An 18517-nucleotide genomic window follows, 5' to 3' on the forward strand; every position below is an offset into this window, starting at 1 on the left:
GACTGTTGGGGTTAGAGTTAGAAACCTCTGTTGACAACATCACTAACACTTACTTTTACTTTCTTAAATAATTTCAATGCAATGGACTTCATCTTTCCAAATCTCTATCTAGCAATTTAAGCAGTGGAAGGTTTATCACACTGGCCAGATTCTTCTCCAAAACTCATATAGAAACCTGTAAAACTGTCAAAAACAAACATTTAAAGAGTTTAGCAGTGTTGGCATGTTTGTAAACAATGTTATATAATCTCTGTTCTCATTCTTTGCAGCACTCCGTTCTCTCAGATCTAATCCCAACATTGTCATTAAACCTGCTGACAAGGATGACGCTGTTGTTGTTTGACGAACCGACCTCTACCTTGAGCAGGCTAAATGCCAACTCTCCGACACCTTTTCCTACCTCCCCCTGGACCATGACCCCACTACCGAAAATCAAGCCATCATTTCCCAGACCTTCAGTGACCTCATCTCCTCTGGAGATCTGCCTTCCTTGGCCGCCAACCTCATAGTCCCCCAATCCGCATGGCCCCCACTTCTACTTCCTTCCCAAGATCCACAAACAGGACTGCCCTGGTAGACCTATTATTTCAGCCTCTTCTTGCCCCACGGAGCTGATTTCTTCCTATCTCAACTCTATTTTTCTCCCCTTGTCCAGTCTTTTCCCACCTATTTCTGCGACTTTTCCAATGCCCTCCCCCGCTTTAACAGTTTCCAGTTTCCTGGCCCCAACTGTCTTCTTTTCACTATGGACATCCAATCTACACTTCCATCCCCCACTAGGACGGCCTGACGGTGCTCCGCTTCTTCCTTGAACAGAGGCCCAACCAGTCCCCCAAATATCACGCTCCTTCTCCTGACTGACTTGTTCTCACATGGAACAACTTCTCCTTTGACTCTACTCACTTCCTCCAAATTAAAGGTGTTGCTATGGGAACCTGCACATGTCCAGGCTATGCCTGCCTTTTCGTGGGATATGTGCAACATTCTTTGTTCCAGTCCTACTCCGGTACCCTCGCTCACCTATTTTTCCGGTACATTGATGACTGTAACGGTGCCGATTCCTGCTCATTCACTTTTCTTTCAAATTCCACCCTTCCCTCATCTTCACATGGCCCATCTCTGACTCTTCCCTTCTCTTCCTCGACTTCTTGGTCTCCATTTCTGGGGATAGGCTATTGACAAACATCCACTATAAGCCCACCGACTCCCACAGCTACCTGGACTACACTTCCTCCCATCCGCTTCCTGTAAGGTTTCTATTCCATTCTCCTAGTTTCTCTGTCTCCATCGCATCTGGTCTGACGATGCCATCTTCCATACTATTGCTTTTGATATGTCTTCCTTTTTCCTCAACCGAGGATTCCCCTATACCGTGGTTGACACACCCTCGACTGTGTCTATTCCATTTCCCGCACTTCTACTCTCACCCCTGCCCCTCCCTCCCTCCCAGAAGCACAATAGGGTTCCCCATGTTCTCACCTTTCACCCCACCAGCCTCCGCGTTCAAAGGATCATCCTCCGCCACCTCCAGCGTGATCCCACCACCAAAAGCATCTTCCCCTCCCCTCCACTTTCTGCATTCCAAAGGGACCACTCCCTCCGCAACAGTCTGGTCCACTCCTCAATCACCCCAAACATCCCTCTCCTTACTATGGCAAGGGCAGCAGATGCAACACCTACCCTTTTATCTCCTCCCTTCCCACTGGCCAAGGCCACAAACAGTCCTTCCAGGTGAAACAGCAATTTACTTATACTTCTTGCAATTTAGTACACTGTATTCACTGCTCACGATGTGGTCTCCTCTACATTGGGAAGACCAAACGCAGATTGGGTGACCGCTTTGCGGAACACCTCCGTTCAGTCCGTAAGCGTGACCCCGAGCTTCCGGTCGCCTGTCACTTTAATTCTCCACTCCACTCCCACTCTGACCTCTCTGTCCTCGGCCTCTAACACTGTTCCACGAAGCTCAACGTAAGCTCAAGGAACAGCACCTCATCTTTCGATCAGGCACTTTACACCTTCTGGACTCAACAGCGAGTTCCAGAATTTCAGACCATAAACTGCCCGTTTTTTTAGATGGCACCTGTTGATGATTCTGCCATTCCCATGGACACCTCTTCTTTTGACAAGGTCCCACACAAGAGATTGGTATGCAAAATCAAAGCACATGGTATTGGGAGTAATGTACTGACGTGGATAGAGAACTGGTTGGCAGACAGGAAGCAGTGAGTCGGGATAAATGGGTCCTTTTCAGAATGGCAGGTAGAGACTAGTGGAGTAACGCAGGGCTCAGTGCTGGGACCCCCAACTCTTTACAATATACATTAATGATTTAGATGAAGGAATTGTATTGTGTTCCTAACACAGATGAGACTGCAGACAGGGAGGTTAAAGTAACAGTGATCTCAGTCTTTATGAAGACTCTCCAGAGTGAGGAACAGGCCCAGGCAGCCGGCTTAGATACAGTGCTCCTAAGGGATGCTGGGATCCCTTGGAACTTCACTCCCTGGTGGCGGAACATGGGAGTGCATGCTTTACAGATACACAACATCACTCCCCCCACAAAGTCAAAGTGAAAACTATTTACAAGGTGAGGCGGTCGGGAGCCTTTCTTTGCCTGGTGGACCGCCTAGGTACAAATGTCCGTTCTGGTGTGTTGACTGTGGCCTCGCTGGGCTGGCGTGTTGTTGGCCCTGCAGGGCTGCTGGGTGAGCCTGGCCTTGCTGGGCTGTTGGACTTGATGGGTTCAATTTCCTGGTCCGGGGTGGTGTGCTTGATCCTTTGGGTACATGTTGTGGGCTCGAGAAAGGTGGTGTCTGCTGTGGGTTGTTCAGGGCAGTCTGTGAACCGCAGCCTCGTTTGGTCCAAACGCTTTCTGCAAATTTGTCCATTGTCTAGTTTGACTACAAACACCCTACTCCCTTCTTTAGCTATCACCATGCCTGCGATCCACCATGTCCATAGTTTAGCACATACACAGGGTCATTCAGATCAATTTCCCGTGACACAGTGGTGCGACCATCGATAACATTTTGTTGCTGCCGCCTGCTCTCTACCTAATCATGCAGGTTGGGGTGAACCAGCGAGAGTCTGGTTTTAAGTGTCCTTTTCATGAGTAGCTCAGCCGGGGGCACCCCTGTGAGCAAGTGGGGTCTCGTGCGGTAGCTGAGCAGTACTCGGGACAGGCGGGTTTGGAGTGAGCCTTCTGTGACTCTTTTAAGGCTCTGTTTGATTCTATTGCCCGCTCTGCCTGCCCATTGGAGGCTGGTTTAAACGGGGCCGAGGTGACATGTTTGATCCCATTGCGGGTCATGAATTCTTTAAATTCGGCACTGATGAAACATGGCCCGTTGTCACTGACCAGTATGTCAGGCAGGCCGTGGGTGGCAAACATGGCCCTCAGGCTTTCCAAAGGTGGCGGTGGCGGTGCTTCCCGACATTATTTCACATTCAATCCATTTTGAAAAAGCATCCGCCACCACCAGGAACATTTTACCGAGAAACGGGCTCGCATAGCCGACATGGATCCTTGACCATGGTCTGGAGGGCCAGGACCACAAACTTAGTGGTGCCTCTCTGGGCGCGTTGCACACACGCTGCATTGCCGTACACAGGACTCTAAGTCAGAATCGATACCGGGCCACCACATGTGGGATCTGGCTATCGCTTTCATCATTACTATACCCGGGTGTGTGCTGTGGAGATCCAAGATGAACGTCTCCCTGCCCTTTTTGGGTAGCACTACGCAGTCATCCCACAACAGGCAGTCTGTCTGAATGGACAGCTCGTCCTTTCGCCGCTGGATCGGCTTGATTAGCTCTTGTATTTCAACGGGGATGCTGGCCCAGCTCACATGCAGTACAGTTTTTTTACTAGGGACAGCAGAGGATCTTGGCTAGTCCAAGTCCTAATCTGGCAGGCCGTGACAGGTGATTTATCATTTTCAAGCGCTTCCATGACCATCAACAAGTCTGCGGGCTGCGCCACCATCAACAAGTTTGCAGGCTGCGCCATTTCCACCCTTGTGGTGGGGAATGGTAGCCAACTGAGAGCATTCGCACAGTTCTCGGTGCCTGGCCTGTAGCGGATGGTATAGTTATATGCTGATAGCGCAAGCGCCCACCTTTGTATGCGGGCTGAGGCATTAGTATTTATCCCCTTGTTTTCAGTGAACAGGGATATGAGGGGCTTGTGATCGGTTTCCAGCTCAAATTTGAGGCCAAACAGGTACTGATGCATTTTCTTTGTCCCGAACACACACGCTAATGCCTCTTTCTCAATCATGCTGTCGGCCCTCTCGGCCTTAGACAAGCTCCTGGGGGCATAGGCAACAGGTTTCAACTTCCCCACAACGTAAGCTTGTTGTAATATACACCCGACTCCGTATGACGACGCATCACATGCTGGCACAAGTCTTTTACACGGGTTATACAATAAAAGCAGCTTGTTGGAGCATAAAATGTTTCTGCCCTTCTCAAAAGCAATGACTTGGTTTTTTCCCCATACCCAGTTCTCACCTTTACACAATAACACATGTAGGGGCTCTAAGGGGGTGCTTAACCCTGGTAGGAAGTTACCAAAATAGTTGAGCAGTCCCAGGAACAACCGCAGCTCCATGACGTTCCGTGGCCTGGGCGCATTCCTGATAGCCTGTCTTGGCATCTGTGGGCCGAATGCCGTCCGCCGCGATCTTTTACCCAAAAACTCCACTTCTGTTGCCATGAAGATGCATTTCGACCTCTTCAGCCGCAGCCCTACGCGATCCAGTCGCTAGAGGACCTCCTCCAGGTTTTGTAGGTGCTCGGCGGTGTCCCGACCCGTGACCAATATGTTGTCCTGAAAAACCACCGTGCATGGTACCGACTTGAGTAGGCTCCCCATGTTTCTCTGGAAGATCGTTGCAGCCGACCGAATTCCAAACGGGCATCTGTTATCGATGAACAGTCCCTTGTGCAGGTGAGGCCCTTCAAAGACTCCTCCAGTTCCTGCGTCATGTCGGCCGAAGTCAGGTCGAGCTTGGTGAACGGCTTGCCTTCTGCCAGCGTCGCAAATAAGTCATCTGCCTTAGGTAGCGGGTATTGGTCCTGTAGCGAGAAACGATTAATAGTTACTTTATAATCATTACAAATCCTGACCGTGCTATCACTTTTGAGTACTTGAACAATCGGGCTGGCCCACTCGCTGAATTCCACTGGGGAGATGATGCCCTCGTGTTGCAGCCTGTCCAGCTTGATTTCCACTCTCTCCCTCATCATGTGAGGTATCGTTCGTGCCTTGTGGTGAATGGGTTGTACCTCTGGGACCAAGTGGATCCGCAACTTCGCCCCAGAAAAGTTTCCAATGCCTGGCTCAAAAAGGGAAGGAAATTTGATAAGAACCTGGGTACATGAGGCCTCATCGACATGTGATAGCGCTCGGATGTCATTCCAGTTCCAGCGGATTTTGCCCAGCCAGCCCCTTCCAAGCAATGTGGGCCATCGCCCAGGACAATCCAGAGTGGCAGTTCGTGCACCATACCCTCGTAGGTGACCTTGACAGTGATAAGCTCTTTGGTGTACGTTCTCAGTTTCGTGTGGATGGGGCTCAGGGCTGGTCTGAGTGCCTTGTTGCACCACAGTCTCTCAAACATCTTTTTACTCATGATGGATTGGCTAGCGCCAGTGTCCAGTTCCATGGCTACGGGTAAGCCATTCAATTTTACATTTAGCATTATAGGTGGACATTTCGGCGAAAATGTGTGCACCCGTGTACTTCAGCATCTGTCTCCTCTCTCTGAGGCTCGAAATTGCTTTGATCCACCATGGACCGATCTTCCTCTGCATCTTGGTGGTTAGCAGGTGCTGCAAGCTCGTTGGAGATGCCCCATTGTTCCTCAGCTCTTGCAAACATACCCTTTGAAATAGCATGAATAGGCTGAATGGAAGCCTCCACAACGTCAACAAGGTGTGAATTGCCTTGCATTCATCCTTTGTTGCGGACTCTGAGTCATCTGGGTCACCTGAGGCCTGCTGGCAGTTGCAGACTCGTGGTTTCTGCCCTGTACATTTCTGCTTGCACAGTTCCAGTTGATTTATGAACATTGCTAGCACTTGTGTGCTGAGAGATTTGTTTGGTGTTATCACTGGTGGACATAAACGCCTGTGCTATCACAATGGACTTACTGAGGGTCGGTGTCTCTACAGTCAAAGGTTTTTGTAGGATGGTCTCATGGCCAATGCCCAGTACAAAAAAGTCTCTGAGCATTTGCTCCAGGTAGCTATCAAACTCACATTGTCCTGCAAGTCGCCTTAGCTCGGCGACGTAGTTTGCCACTTCCTGACCTTCAGATCACTGGCACGTGTAGAACCGATACCTCGCCATGAGCACGCTCTCCCTCGGGTTAAGATGCTCCCGAACCAGTGCACACAGCTCCTCATACGACTTATCTGTGGGTTTCACCGGAGCCAGAAAATTCTTCATGAGGCTGTATGTCGGTGCCCCGCAGACCATGAGGAGGACCGCTCTCCTTTTTGCAGCACCTTCTCCGTCCAGCTCGTTGGCTACAAAGTGCTGGTCTAGCCGTTCGACATAGGCTTCCCAGTCCTCACCCTCCGAGAACTTCTCCAGGATGCCCAGTTTGCTGCATCTTTGCGTTGGTTTCGTATACTCGTCGCCAGTTATTGTGTTCCTAACACAGGTGAGACTGCACACAGGGAGGTTAAAGTAACAGTGAACTCAGTCTTTATTAAGGCACTCCAGAGTGAGGAACAGACCTTAGTGGCCGGCTTATATACAGTGCTCCCAAGGGATGCTGGAATCCCTTGGGACTTCAGGGGATGCACTCCCTGGTGGCGGAACATGGGAGTGCATGCTTTACAGATACACAACAAATTGAGTGTAATATCTCCAAGTTTGCAGATGACACTCAACTGGGTGGCGGTGTGAGCTGTGAGGAAGATGCTAAAAGGCTGCAGGGTGACTTGAACAGGTTAGGTGTGTGGGCCAATGCATGGCAGATGCAGTATAATGTGGATAAATGTGAGGTTATCCACTTTGGGGGCAAAAACACGAGGGCAGAATATTATCTGAATGGCGGCAGATTAGGAAAGGGGGAGATGCAACGATACCTGGTTCATCAGTCATTGAAAGTTGGCATGCAGGTACAGCAGGCGGTGAAGAAGGCAAATGGTATGTTGGCCTTCATTGCTAGGGGATTTGAGTATCGGAGCAGGGAGGTCTTACTGCAGTTGTACAGGGCCTTGATGAGGCCTCACCTGGAATATTGTGTTCAGTTTTGGTCTGACAGGAGCTGATGACTGCTGGACGGATCACCACCTAATCCAATCCATCATCAACATTAACATTAGCCCAAAACAGCGGAAGCAGCTCCGCAAAAAAGTTAATGCCGGGGCACTTAGAGATCCAGCTAAGAGAGTCCTATACAGCCAGCACCTCACAGCCAATCTGGCGTGTCTTGATGACCCTGAGATGCTGAATACCCACAGCACTTGGTCTGCCCTCCAGGCCTCTATATCCAGTGCCTGTGAAGAGACACTTGATCACTCAACCAGAAAACATCAGGACCGGTTTGATGAAAATGATCAGGAGATCGAAGAACTAATAGATCGCAAGCGCAAAGCATATCTGAGCCTCAAGCAACAACCTAATTCGGGAGCTGCAAAACAACATTACAGACGGCTCAAGGCTCAGGTCCAACAAAAAACCCGGGACCTAAAGAACAGATGGTGGATGGAGAAAGCACAGAAGATACAACAACTGGCCGACAGCCACGATATGCGAGGATGCTTCACTGCAGTCAAGGCAACCTACAGTCCAAACTCCCAAAGCCCCACCTCACTCCTGGCCAAGAACGGGGAAATATTCATCAAGGATGCCGAGGCTGTCAGTGCCCGATGGAAGGAGCACTTTGAATATCTCCTCAATCGAGACGCTGCCTTTGACTCGAGTGTTCTCGACTCCATCCCGCAGCATGTGACCCGCCACCAACTCAGTGAAACTCCAACGTTGCACGAGGTAGGCAAAGCCATAAAGCAGCTTAAGAATAACAAGGCTACGGGTGCGGATGGAATCCCTGCTGAGTCGCTAAAGTATGGCGGAGAGGCGCTGTTGGCGCGGATACATGACCTCATCTCTCTCATCTGGAGGGAGGAGAGCATGCCGGGAGATCTCAAAGACGCAGTGATTGTGACCATTATTTAAAAAGGGGACAAGTCCGACTGCGGCAACTACAGGGGAATCTCCCTGCTATCTGCCACTGGGAAAGTTGTCGCTAGATTTCTCCTCAATCGACTTCTCCCTGTGGCCGAGGAGCTCCTCCCGGAATCACAATGCGGATTTTGTTCCCTACGGGGCACAATAGACATGATCTTTGCAGCGCGACAGCTGCAGGAAAAATGCAGGGAGCAGTGTCAGCCCTTATACATGGCCTTTTTCGATCTTAGAAAGGCCTTTGACACTGTCAATCGTGAGGATCTATGGAGCGTCCTCCTCCGTTTCGGATGCCCCCAAAGGTTTGTCAACATCTTTCGCCTGCTTCACGATGACATGCAGGCCGTGATCCTTCCCAACGGATCCATTACAGACCCAATTTACATCCGGACCGGGGTCAAACAGGGCTGCGTCATCGCTCCAACCCTCTTCTCAATCTTCCTCGCCGCCATGCTCCACCTCACAATCAACAAGCACCCCGCTGGAGTGGAACTAAATTACAGAACCAGTGGGAAGCTGTTTAACGCGGCCTCCAGGCCAGGTCCAAGATCATCCCTACCTCTGTTGTTGAGCTGCAGTATGCGGAGCAGTCTGCTCAGATAATGGAGCTGGGTGTCGTCAGTGTACTACTCAGATAATGAAGCAGTCCATGCCCGCATATAACAAGACCTGGACGACATTCAAGTTTGGGCTGATAAGTGGCAAGTAACATTCGCGACACAAGTGCCTAGCAGTGACTATCTCCAACAAGCGAGAGTCTAACCATCGCCCCTTGACATTCAAAAGGCATTACCATCACCGAATCCCCCACCATCAAAATCTTGGGGCTCACCATTGACGAGAAGCTTAACTGGACTAGCCATATAAACGCCATGGCAACAAGAGCAGGTCAGAAGCTGCTCGTCCTTACTTACAGAAGATGATCCTACTTTTTCAATATTACCTATCTAATCATAGCCAGAAAATCTCCTGCAATGGCTTCTCTTCCCACTCCCGCATCGTTACCTCTGGTGTCCCCCAAGGATCTGTCCTTGGCCCCCTCTTATTTCTCATCCATATGCTGCCCTTTCACGATATCATCTGAAAACACGGAGTCAGTTTCCACCTGTACACTGACGATACCCAGCTCTACTTCTCCACCACTTCTCTCGACCCCTGCTTGGTATCTAAATTGGCAGATTGCTTGTCCGACATCCAGTACTGGATGAGCAGAAATTTTCTCCAATTAAATATTGGGAAGACCGAAGCCATTATCTTTGGTCCCCGCCACAAAACCACTGACTCCATCCCTCTCCCTAGCATCAATCTGAAGGTGAACAAGACTGTTCACAACCTAGGTGTCATATTTGACCGTGAAATTAGTTTCCAGCCACATATCCACGGCATAACTAAAATCGCCTTTTTCCACCTCCGTAACATTGCCCGCCTCCGCCCCTGCCTCAGCTCTTCTGCTGCTGAAACCCTCTAGCCTTTGTTAGCTCTAGACTTGACCACACCAACTCACTCCTGACTGGCCTCCCACATTCTACACTACGTAAACTTGAGGTCATCCAAAACTCTGCAAACCGTGTCCTAACTCGCACCAAGTCATGATCACCCAACACCCCTGTGCTTTCTGACCTACATTGGCTCATAAGAACAGGAGCAGGAGTATGCCATTTTGCCCCTCAAACCTGCTCCGCCATTTATTAAGATCATGGCTGATCTGATCATGGACTCAGCTCCACTTCCCTGCCCATTCCCCATAACCCTTTATTCCCGTATCGCTCAAAAATCTGTCTATCTCCGCCTTAAATATATTCAATGACTCAGCCTCCACAGCTCTCTAGGGCAGAGAATTCCACAGATTTACAACCCTCAGAGAAGAAATTCCTCCTCATCTCAGTTTTAAATGGGCGGCCCCTTATTCTGAGACTATGCCCCCTAGTTTTAGTTTCCCATTAGGAGTGGAAATATCCTCTCTGCATGCATCTTGTCGAGCCCCCTCATTATCTTATATGTTTTGATAAGATTACCTCACATTCTTCTGAACTCCAATGAGTATAGGCCCAACCTACCGTCATGTCAACCCCCTCATCTCCGGAATCAACCTCATGAACCGTCTCTGAACAGCCTCCAATGCAAGTATATCCTTCCTTAAATACGGAGACCAAAACTGTATGCAGTACTCCAGGTGTGGCCTCACCAATACCCTGTACAGTTGTAGCAAGACTTCTCTGCTTTTATACTCCATCCCCCTTGCAATAAAGGCCAACATTCTATTTGCCTTCCTGATTACTTGTTGTACCTGCATACTAACTTTCTGTGTTTCATGCACAAGGACCCCCAGATCCCTCTGTACTACAGCAATTTTCAATTTCTCTCCATTTGAATTATAATTTGCTTTTCTATTTTTTCTGCCAAAGTGGATAACCTCACAGTTTCCCACATTATACTCCATCTGCCAAATTTTGGCGGTTAAACAACGCCTCGATTTCAAAATTCTCATCCTTGTTTACAAATCACTCCATGGCCTTGCACCTTCCTATCTCTGTAACCTTTTTCAGCCTCACAACCCCACAAGATGTCTGTGCTCCTCAAATTCTTCTCTCTTGAACATCCCTCATTATAACTGCTCAATCATCGGTGGCCGTGCCTTCAGCTGTTTGGGCCCTAAGCTCTGGAACTCCCTCCCTAAATCTCTCCGCCTCTCTACCTCTCTTTCTTCCATTAAGACGCTTCTTAAAACCTACCTCTTTAACCAAGTTGCTTTATCTGCTTTAATTTCTTTTTTTGTGGCTCGGTTTCAAATTTATCTGTTTTGTCTTGTAACACTGCTGTGAAGCACCTTGGGATGTTTGACTATGTTAAAGGCACTATATAAATAAAAGTTATTATTATTTATTATTATTCTGCAGCGGGTGTCTCACCTCCTGACTCCCCAAAGCCTTTCCACCATCTACAAGGCACAAGTCAGGAGTGTGATGGAGTACTCTCCACTTGCCTGGATGAGTGCAGCTCCAACAACACTCAAGAAGCTTATCACCATCCAGGACAAAGCAGCCCGCTTAATTGGCAGCCCATCCACCACCTTAAACATTCACTCTATCCATCACCGACATGTGTTGCTGCAGTGTGGACCATCTATAAGATGCACTGCAGCAACACACCAAGGCTTCTTTGGCAGCACCTCCCAAACCCGTGACCTCTAGAAGGACAAGGGCAGCAGGCACATGATGAATAAAACAAAAATTTGGGAAATTAGATTAACAGGTATGGCGGTAGATAAGCAGCAGCAAACATTTAAATAAATATTCCAAAATTCAATACGAATATATATTCCATTAAAAATTCCATGGGAAAAATGATCCATCCATGGCTAACTAAAGTAAAGGATCATCATAGGCAGTCCCTCGGAATCGAGGAAGACTTGCTTCCACTCCTGATGGTGGCTGAACAGTCCAATACGAGAGCCACTGCTATTAGATTAAAAGAGGCTTATAATGTAGTGAAGAATAGTAGTAAGCCTGAGGATTGGGAGAGCTTTAGAAACCAGCAAAGGATAATCAAAAGATTGATCTAAAGCAAGAAAATAGAATGAGAGTAAGCTAACGAGAAATATCAAAACGACTTATAAGAGCTTCTATAAGTATGTAAAAAGAGAGTATCAAAATTAAGCATTGGTCCCTTAGAGGCCGAGACAGGTGAAATTATGATGGAGAATAATGAAATGAAATAGACTTTAAACAAATATTTTGTATCAATCTTCACAATAGAAGAGACAAAAAGCATACCAAAAATAGTGGGGAAGCAAAGGGGCTAATAAAAGTGAGGATGGCCGAAATTGCCCCTTCCCTTAAGGCACTGGAAATAGGTAGCCACGCTGCAGAGTGGAATGGCCGCCGATTATTAGTCGAATGGCCGCCATTTTTAATACTACGCTCCTGCGGTATCCCGGTGGTGACCCGCTCCCCCCACTACCGATCCATCCTAAGTGTGTCATCAGAACGCGCACCGCCGATGTTCCCCCTCGAATGTGAAATTCCACGCTGCAAATCTTACTCCCACTGCTCAGTGCCACAGTGCTTGCAAAATGGCGGCGCGGCTGCCATTAAAGGGGAGGACCTACTGCCGCGGCCGGCATCTTATTTTTTTTGCAGGTCGGCTGCCAGGTCGGGCCACCAATTATGCCCCCAGGTTTGGCCGGGCCGCCAACAGGCAGCCTGTCACCCCCTTTTGGATGCCAGGTCACTGGCCCGGTTGAAATCCTCCTTGGTGGACCAGTGGACCTAACTTAAAGAATTGCAGCGGCTCTCCCCTTTAGGTGAAGTGGAGAGACGTGGTGACGTGCCACCATGATGTCATTAGCGCTATGCTGACGAGTGACAGCGGTGGACACTCCGCCCTCCCCCCACTTCCGCCTCTCTACTTACCGAACTTCCGCTTACCGCCGCACTTCCGCCTCCATTATTTTACTTACGGTCCGCTCGAAAAAAATAGCCAAGAAGCGCAATTTCGCGCAAGAGGCCACCACATCTACCGCGGCGGAGAAAACAGTCAAAACAGGATAAGTGCGCCGCGTTTTCAGCGGGGGGGCAATTTCGGCCCAAGGAACTTAAAGTCATTAATATCAGTAGAGAAAAGGTACTTGAGAAACTAATGTGTCTAAAAGCTAACAAATCCCGTGGAACTGATGGACTACATCCTATGGTTCCAAAAGAGGTGGCTGTAAAGATAGTGGATGCATTAGTTTTGATCTTCCAAAATTCACTAGATTCTAGAACGGTGCCAGAGGATTGGAAGGTAGTAAATGTAACCCTGCTATTCAAGAAAGGAAAGAGATAACAGGGAACTATAGGCCTGTTAGACTGACATTAGTCGTCGGAAAAATGCTGGAATCTATTAGTAAAGTAGTAACGGAGCGCTTAGAAAATCATAACTCCTAATCCCCATCCCTAACACCCCAATCCCAACACCCGACCCACCCCACGACACCCGAATCCTCACACCCAACCCCCTGATCTCCACCCCCAACACCCCAATCCTCAGCCACCCAACACCCCAATCCCCACCCCTTAACACCCCAATGCCCAGCCCCGAAACGCTAATCCCTACCCCTGACACCGCTATCCCAACCTCCCGACACCCCCGACTCCCCAATCCTCACCCCCATCCCCGACACCCCTATTACCCCCGACACCCCAATCCCCACGCCAGACACCCCAATCCCCAACCCCGACAACCCAATCCTCACCCCGACACCCCAATCTCCACCCTTGACACCCCAATCCCCACCCCCGACACCCCAATCTCCACCCCGACACTCCAATCTCCACCCCGACATCCCAATGTCCACCCCGACACCCCAATCCCCACCCTCGACAGCCCGGACACCCCAATCTCCACCCCGACACCCCAATGCCCACCCGACACCCCAATCCCCCCCTCGACAGCCCGGACACCCCAATCTCCACCCCGACACCCCAATGCCCACCCGACACCCCAATCCCCCCCCCCGACACCCCAATCCCCCCCTCGACAACCCCGAAAACCCAATCCCCACCCCGACACCCCAATGCCCACCCTCGACAACCCCGACATCCCAATCCCCACCCCGTCACCCCAATGCTCACCCTGACACCCCAATCTCCACCTCCAACAACCCAATCATCACCCCGACACCCCAATGCCCACCCCCGACATCCCAATCCCAACCCGCCACCCCCAATACTGCAAACCCAACCTACCCTACCCCCGACACCCAAATTCCAACCATCCTGACAACCCCCCAAACCTCACCCCCCACCCCAATCCTCCCGACATCCCAATCCTAACCCCAACCCTAACACTAACCCCTGAATTTAGCCCCTAACCCTTGTCCTCACCCAAATCCGAAAAGCCCGCAGCCGCTGATGGTGGGGGAAGAGGCTGAGCTGCCAATTACCACTCCGGCTTCGTTAGCCGGCTTTTCTTTTTATCATATTAGTTGCCCTCCCGGTTTACAATCGATGTCGAGATATAAAATCTTGGTTTTTACCTCAGCCTGGAAGCCGGCGGGCGGGGCGGGGCGGGGGGTCCCGGCGCCAAGCGGGGGAGCGGCGGGAGGGAAGGTCCCGGGGGAGCGGCGGTTGGGCGCGCGGGAAGGTCCCGGGGGAGCGGCGGTTGGGCGCGCGGGAAGGTCCCGGGGGAGCGGCGGTTGGGCGCGCGGGAAGGTCCCGGGGGAGCGGCGGTTGGAGGGCGCGCGGGAAGGTCCCGGGGGAGCGGCGGTTGGAGGGCGCGCGGGAAGGTCCCGGGGGAGCGGCAGTTGGAGGGCGCGCGGCGGTTGGGCGCGGGAGACCGCGAGATCATTTGTCTTCAAACTCCGACCACGTCGGCCTTTGGGGAAAGTCATTTGAAAGTAAATCGATTCGATCTTTTTTTAAATACTCCCTTTTCTGTTGTCGTTTCAGAAGCTAATCGAATTTAATTTGAAAACTGTTTTAATGGTGTCAGTCTGGTCATGTCGCGCGCTGGCGCGAAGGGGGCAGTTAAAATAACACCCATGCAAACTCGGAGAGTTTTAGATGTCTTTCAAATGGTGCAAATTAAATAAGTACCCTGGGTTTCGTGTTTATGCATTTTTCTGATTGGAGAAAAATTCAATCACAAGGCACAAAGTCAGTGGTATCCGTTTGGGAAATGGCGGACAGGCCAGGTTTGAAAATCGCGCGGTTCACCGGCTCCGCCGATTTATTCTGGCCACTATTTTCTCTTCAGTAGCTGGTAGCTCCAGTCCAGGGTGTCCTTTCAAAACGCCTTGCCCGCAGAGTGACCGTGCATGGGGGAAGGTTCTTGGACACCAGCAACTGGCAGCTCTAGTCAGAGTAGGAATCGCAGGATAGCTCAGATGAATACGTGGCTTGAGCAATGGTGCAGCAGGGAGGGATTCAAATTCCTGGGGCATTGGAACCGGTTCTGGGGGAGGTGGGACCAGTATAATCCGGACGGTCTGCACTTGGGCAGAATCGGAACCAATGTCCTCGGGGGAGTGTTTGCTAGTGCTGTTGGGGAGGAGTTAAACTAATATGGCAGGGGGATGGGAACCAATGCAGGGAGATAGAGGGAAACAAAAAGGAGGCAAAAACAAAAGACAGAAAGGAGATGAGGAAAAGTGGAGGGCAGAGAAAACCAAGGCAAAGAACAAAAAGGGCCAGTGTACAGCAAAATTCTAAAAGGACAGAGGGTGTTAAAAAAACAAGCCTAAAGGCTTTGTGTCTTAATGCAAGGAGTATCCGCAATAAGGTGGATGAATTAACTGTGCAAATAGATGTTAACAAATATGATGTGATTGGGATTATGGAGACGTGGCTCCAGGATGAGCAGGGCTGGGAACTCAACATCCAGGGGTATTCAACATTCAGGAAGGATAGAATAAAAGGAAAAGGAGGTGGGGTAGCATTGCTGGTTAAGGAGGAGATTAAGGCAATAGTTAGGAAGGACATTAGCTTGGATGATGTGGAATCTATATGGGTAGAGCTGCAGAACACCAAAGGGCAAAAAACGTTAGTGGGAGTTGTGTACAGACCTCCAAACAGTAGTAGTGATGTTGGGGAGGGCATCAAACAGGAAATTAGGGGTGCATGCAATAAAGGTGCAGCAGTTATAATGGGTGACTTTAATATGCACATAGATTGGGCTAACCAAACTGGAAGCAATACGGTGGAGGAGGATTTTCTGGAGTGCATAAGGGATGGTTTTTTAGACCAATATGTCGAGGAACCAACTAGGGGGGAGGCCATCTTAGACTGGGTGTTATGTAATGAGAAAGGATTAATTAGCAATCTCGTTGTGCGAGGCCCCTTGGGGAAGAGTGACCATAATATGGTGGAATTCTGCATTAGGATGGAGAATGAAACAGTTAATTCAGAGACCATGGTCCAGAACTTAAAGAAGGCTAACTTTGAAGGTATGAGGCGTGAATTGGCTGAGATGGATTGGCGAATGATACTTAAGGGGTTGACTGTGGATGGGCAATGGCAGACATTTAGAGACCGCATGGATGAACTACAACAATTGTACATTCCTGTCTGGCATAGAAATAAAAAAGGGAAGGTGGCTCAACCGTGGCTATCAAGGGAAATCAGGGATAGTATTAAAGCCAAGGAAGTGGCATACAAATTGGCCAGAAATAGCAGCGAACCTGGGGACTGGGAGAAATTGAGAACTCAGCAGAGGAGGACAAAGGGTTTGATTAGGGCAGGGAAAATGGAGTATGAGAAGAAGCTTGCAGGGAACATTAAGACGGATTGCAAAAGTTTCTATAGATATGTAAAGAGAAAAAGGTTAGTAAAGACAAATGTAGGTCCCCTGCAGTCAGAATCAGGGGAAGTCATAACGGGGAACAAAGAAATGGCGGACCAATTGAACAAGTACTTTGGTTCGGTATTCACGAAGGAGGACACGAACAACCTTCCGGTTATAAAAGGGGTCGGGGGGTCTAGTAAGGAGGAGGAACTGAGGGAAATCCTTATTAGCCGGGAAATTGTGTTGGGGAAATTGATGGGATTGAAGGCCGATAAATCCCCAGGGCCTGATGGACTGCATCCCAGAGTACTTAAGGAGGTGGCCTTGGAAATAGTGGATGCGTTGACAGTCATTTTCCAACATTCCATTGACTCTGGATCAGTTCCTATGGAGTGGAGGGTAGCCAATGTAACCCCACTTTTTAAAAAAGGAGGGAGAGAGAAAACAGGGAATTATAGACCGGTCAGCCTGACATCGGTAGTGGGTAAAATGATGGAATCAATTATTAAGGATGTCATAGCAGTGCATTTGGAAAGAGGTGACATGATAGGTCCAAGTCAGCATGGATTTGTGAAAGGGAAATCATGCTTGACAAATCTTCTGGAATTTTTTGAGGATGTTTCCAGTAGAGTGGATAAGGGAGAACCAGTTGATGTGGTATATTTGGACTTTCAGAAGGCGTTCGACAAGGTCCCACACAAGAGATTGATGTGCAAAGTTAGAGCACATGGGATTGGGGGTAGTGTACTGACATGGATTGAGAACTGGTTGTCAGACAGGAAGCAAAGAGTAGGAGTAAATGGGTACTTTTCAGAATGGCAGGCAGTGACTAGTGGGGTACCGCAAGGTTCTGTGCTGGGGCCCCAGCTGTTTACACTGTACATTAATGATTTAGATGAGGGGATTAAATGTAGTATCTCCAAATTTGCGGATGACACTAAGTTGGGTGGCAGTGTGAGCTGCGAGGAGGATGCTGTGAGGCTGCAGAGCGACTTGGATAGGTTAGGTGAGTGGGCAAATGCATGGCAGATGAAGTATAATGTGGATAAATGTGAGGTTATCCACTTTGGTGGTAAAAACAGAGAGACAGACTATTATCTGAATGGTGACAGATTAGGAATAGGGGAGGTGCAAAGAGACCTGGGTGTCATGGTACATCAGTCATTGAAGGTTGGCATGCAGGTGCAGCAGGCGGTTAAGAAAGCAAATGGCATGTTGGCCTTTATAGCAAGGGGATTTGAGTACAGGGGCAGGGAGGTGTTGCTACAGTTGTACAGGGCATTGGTGAGGCCACACCTGGAGTATTGTGTACAGTTTTGGTCTCCTAACCTGAGGAAGGACATTCTTGCTATTGAGGGAATGCAGCGAAGGTTCACCAGACTGATTCCCGGGATGGCGGGACTGACCTATCAAGAAAGACTGGATCAACTGGGCTTGTATTCACTGGAGTTCAGAAGAATGAGAGGGGACCTCATAGAAACATATAAAATTCTGACGGGGTTAGACAGGTTAGATGCAGGAAGAATGTTCCCAATGTTGGGGAAGTCCAGAACCAGGGGTCACAGTCTAAGGATAAGGGGTAAGCCATTTAGGACCGAGATGCGGAGGAACTTCTTCACCCAGAGAGTGGTGAACCTGTGGAATTCTCTACCACAGAAAGTTGTTGAGGCCAATTCACTAAATATATTCAAAAAGGAGTTAGATGAGGTCCTTACTGCTAGGGGGATCAAGGGGTATGGCGAGAAATCAGGAATGGGGTACTGAAGTTGAATGTTCAGCCATGAACTCATTGAATGGCGGTGCAGGCTAGAAGGGCCGAATGGCCTACTCCTGCACCTATTTTCTATGTTTCTATGTTTCTTATCTGCAGAATACAACCCATTATTTCGTTCTCACGATCAGTTCGTCCAATATGAGATGAGCAACATTGGTTTCATTCACAACTCTATAATGTACCTCCAGGAGGGGTGAAATGCTGCAAATTCTAATCAATACACTACCAGAGCATCTCCAGTGGTTTTTGGCCAAAGAGTGGACGCCAACCATC

At 49.3% G+C, this 18517-nt stretch overlaps 1 protein-coding gene and 1 long non-coding RNA gene across 10 annotated transcripts in view; one reads left to right on the forward strand and one right to left on the reverse strand.

Moving 5' to 3' along the window:
• LOC139267053 (serine/threonine-protein phosphatase 6 regulatory ankyrin repeat subunit C-like) overlaps positions 1-14303 on the reverse strand; it is a 166087-nt gene extending 151784 nt beyond the window's left edge. For all 9 annotated transcript variants that reach the window (XM_070884802.1, XM_070884799.1, XM_070884795.1 and 6 more), the window contains exons 1-2: positions 14225-14303; positions 54-183 (exon numbers count right to left, since the gene is read on the reverse strand). In XM_070884802.1, the coding sequence (XP_070740903.1) occupies positions 54-92 (39 nt within the window). In that variant the 5' untranslated portion in view covers positions 93-183; positions 14225-14303. The remainder of the gene's footprint in view (positions 1-53; positions 184-14224) is intronic.
• A 193-nt stretch (positions 14304-14496) lies between these two features.
• The window catches only part of LOC139267054 (uncharacterized), a 57291-nt gene continuing 53270 nt past the window's right edge, over positions 14497-18517 (forward strand). The window contains exon 1 of the long non-coding RNA XR_011593819.1: positions 14497-14584. This is a non-coding gene — a long non-coding RNA (uncharacterized lncRNA). The remainder of the gene's footprint in view (positions 14585-18517) is intronic.

This window comes from Pristiophorus japonicus, chromosome 7, assembly GCF_044704955.1.
Source record: "Pristiophorus japonicus isolate sPriJap1 chromosome 7, sPriJap1.hap1, whole genome shotgun sequence".
NCBI classification, from domain to species: domain Eukaryota; kingdom Metazoa; phylum Chordata; class Chondrichthyes; family Pristiophoridae; genus Pristiophorus; species Pristiophorus japonicus.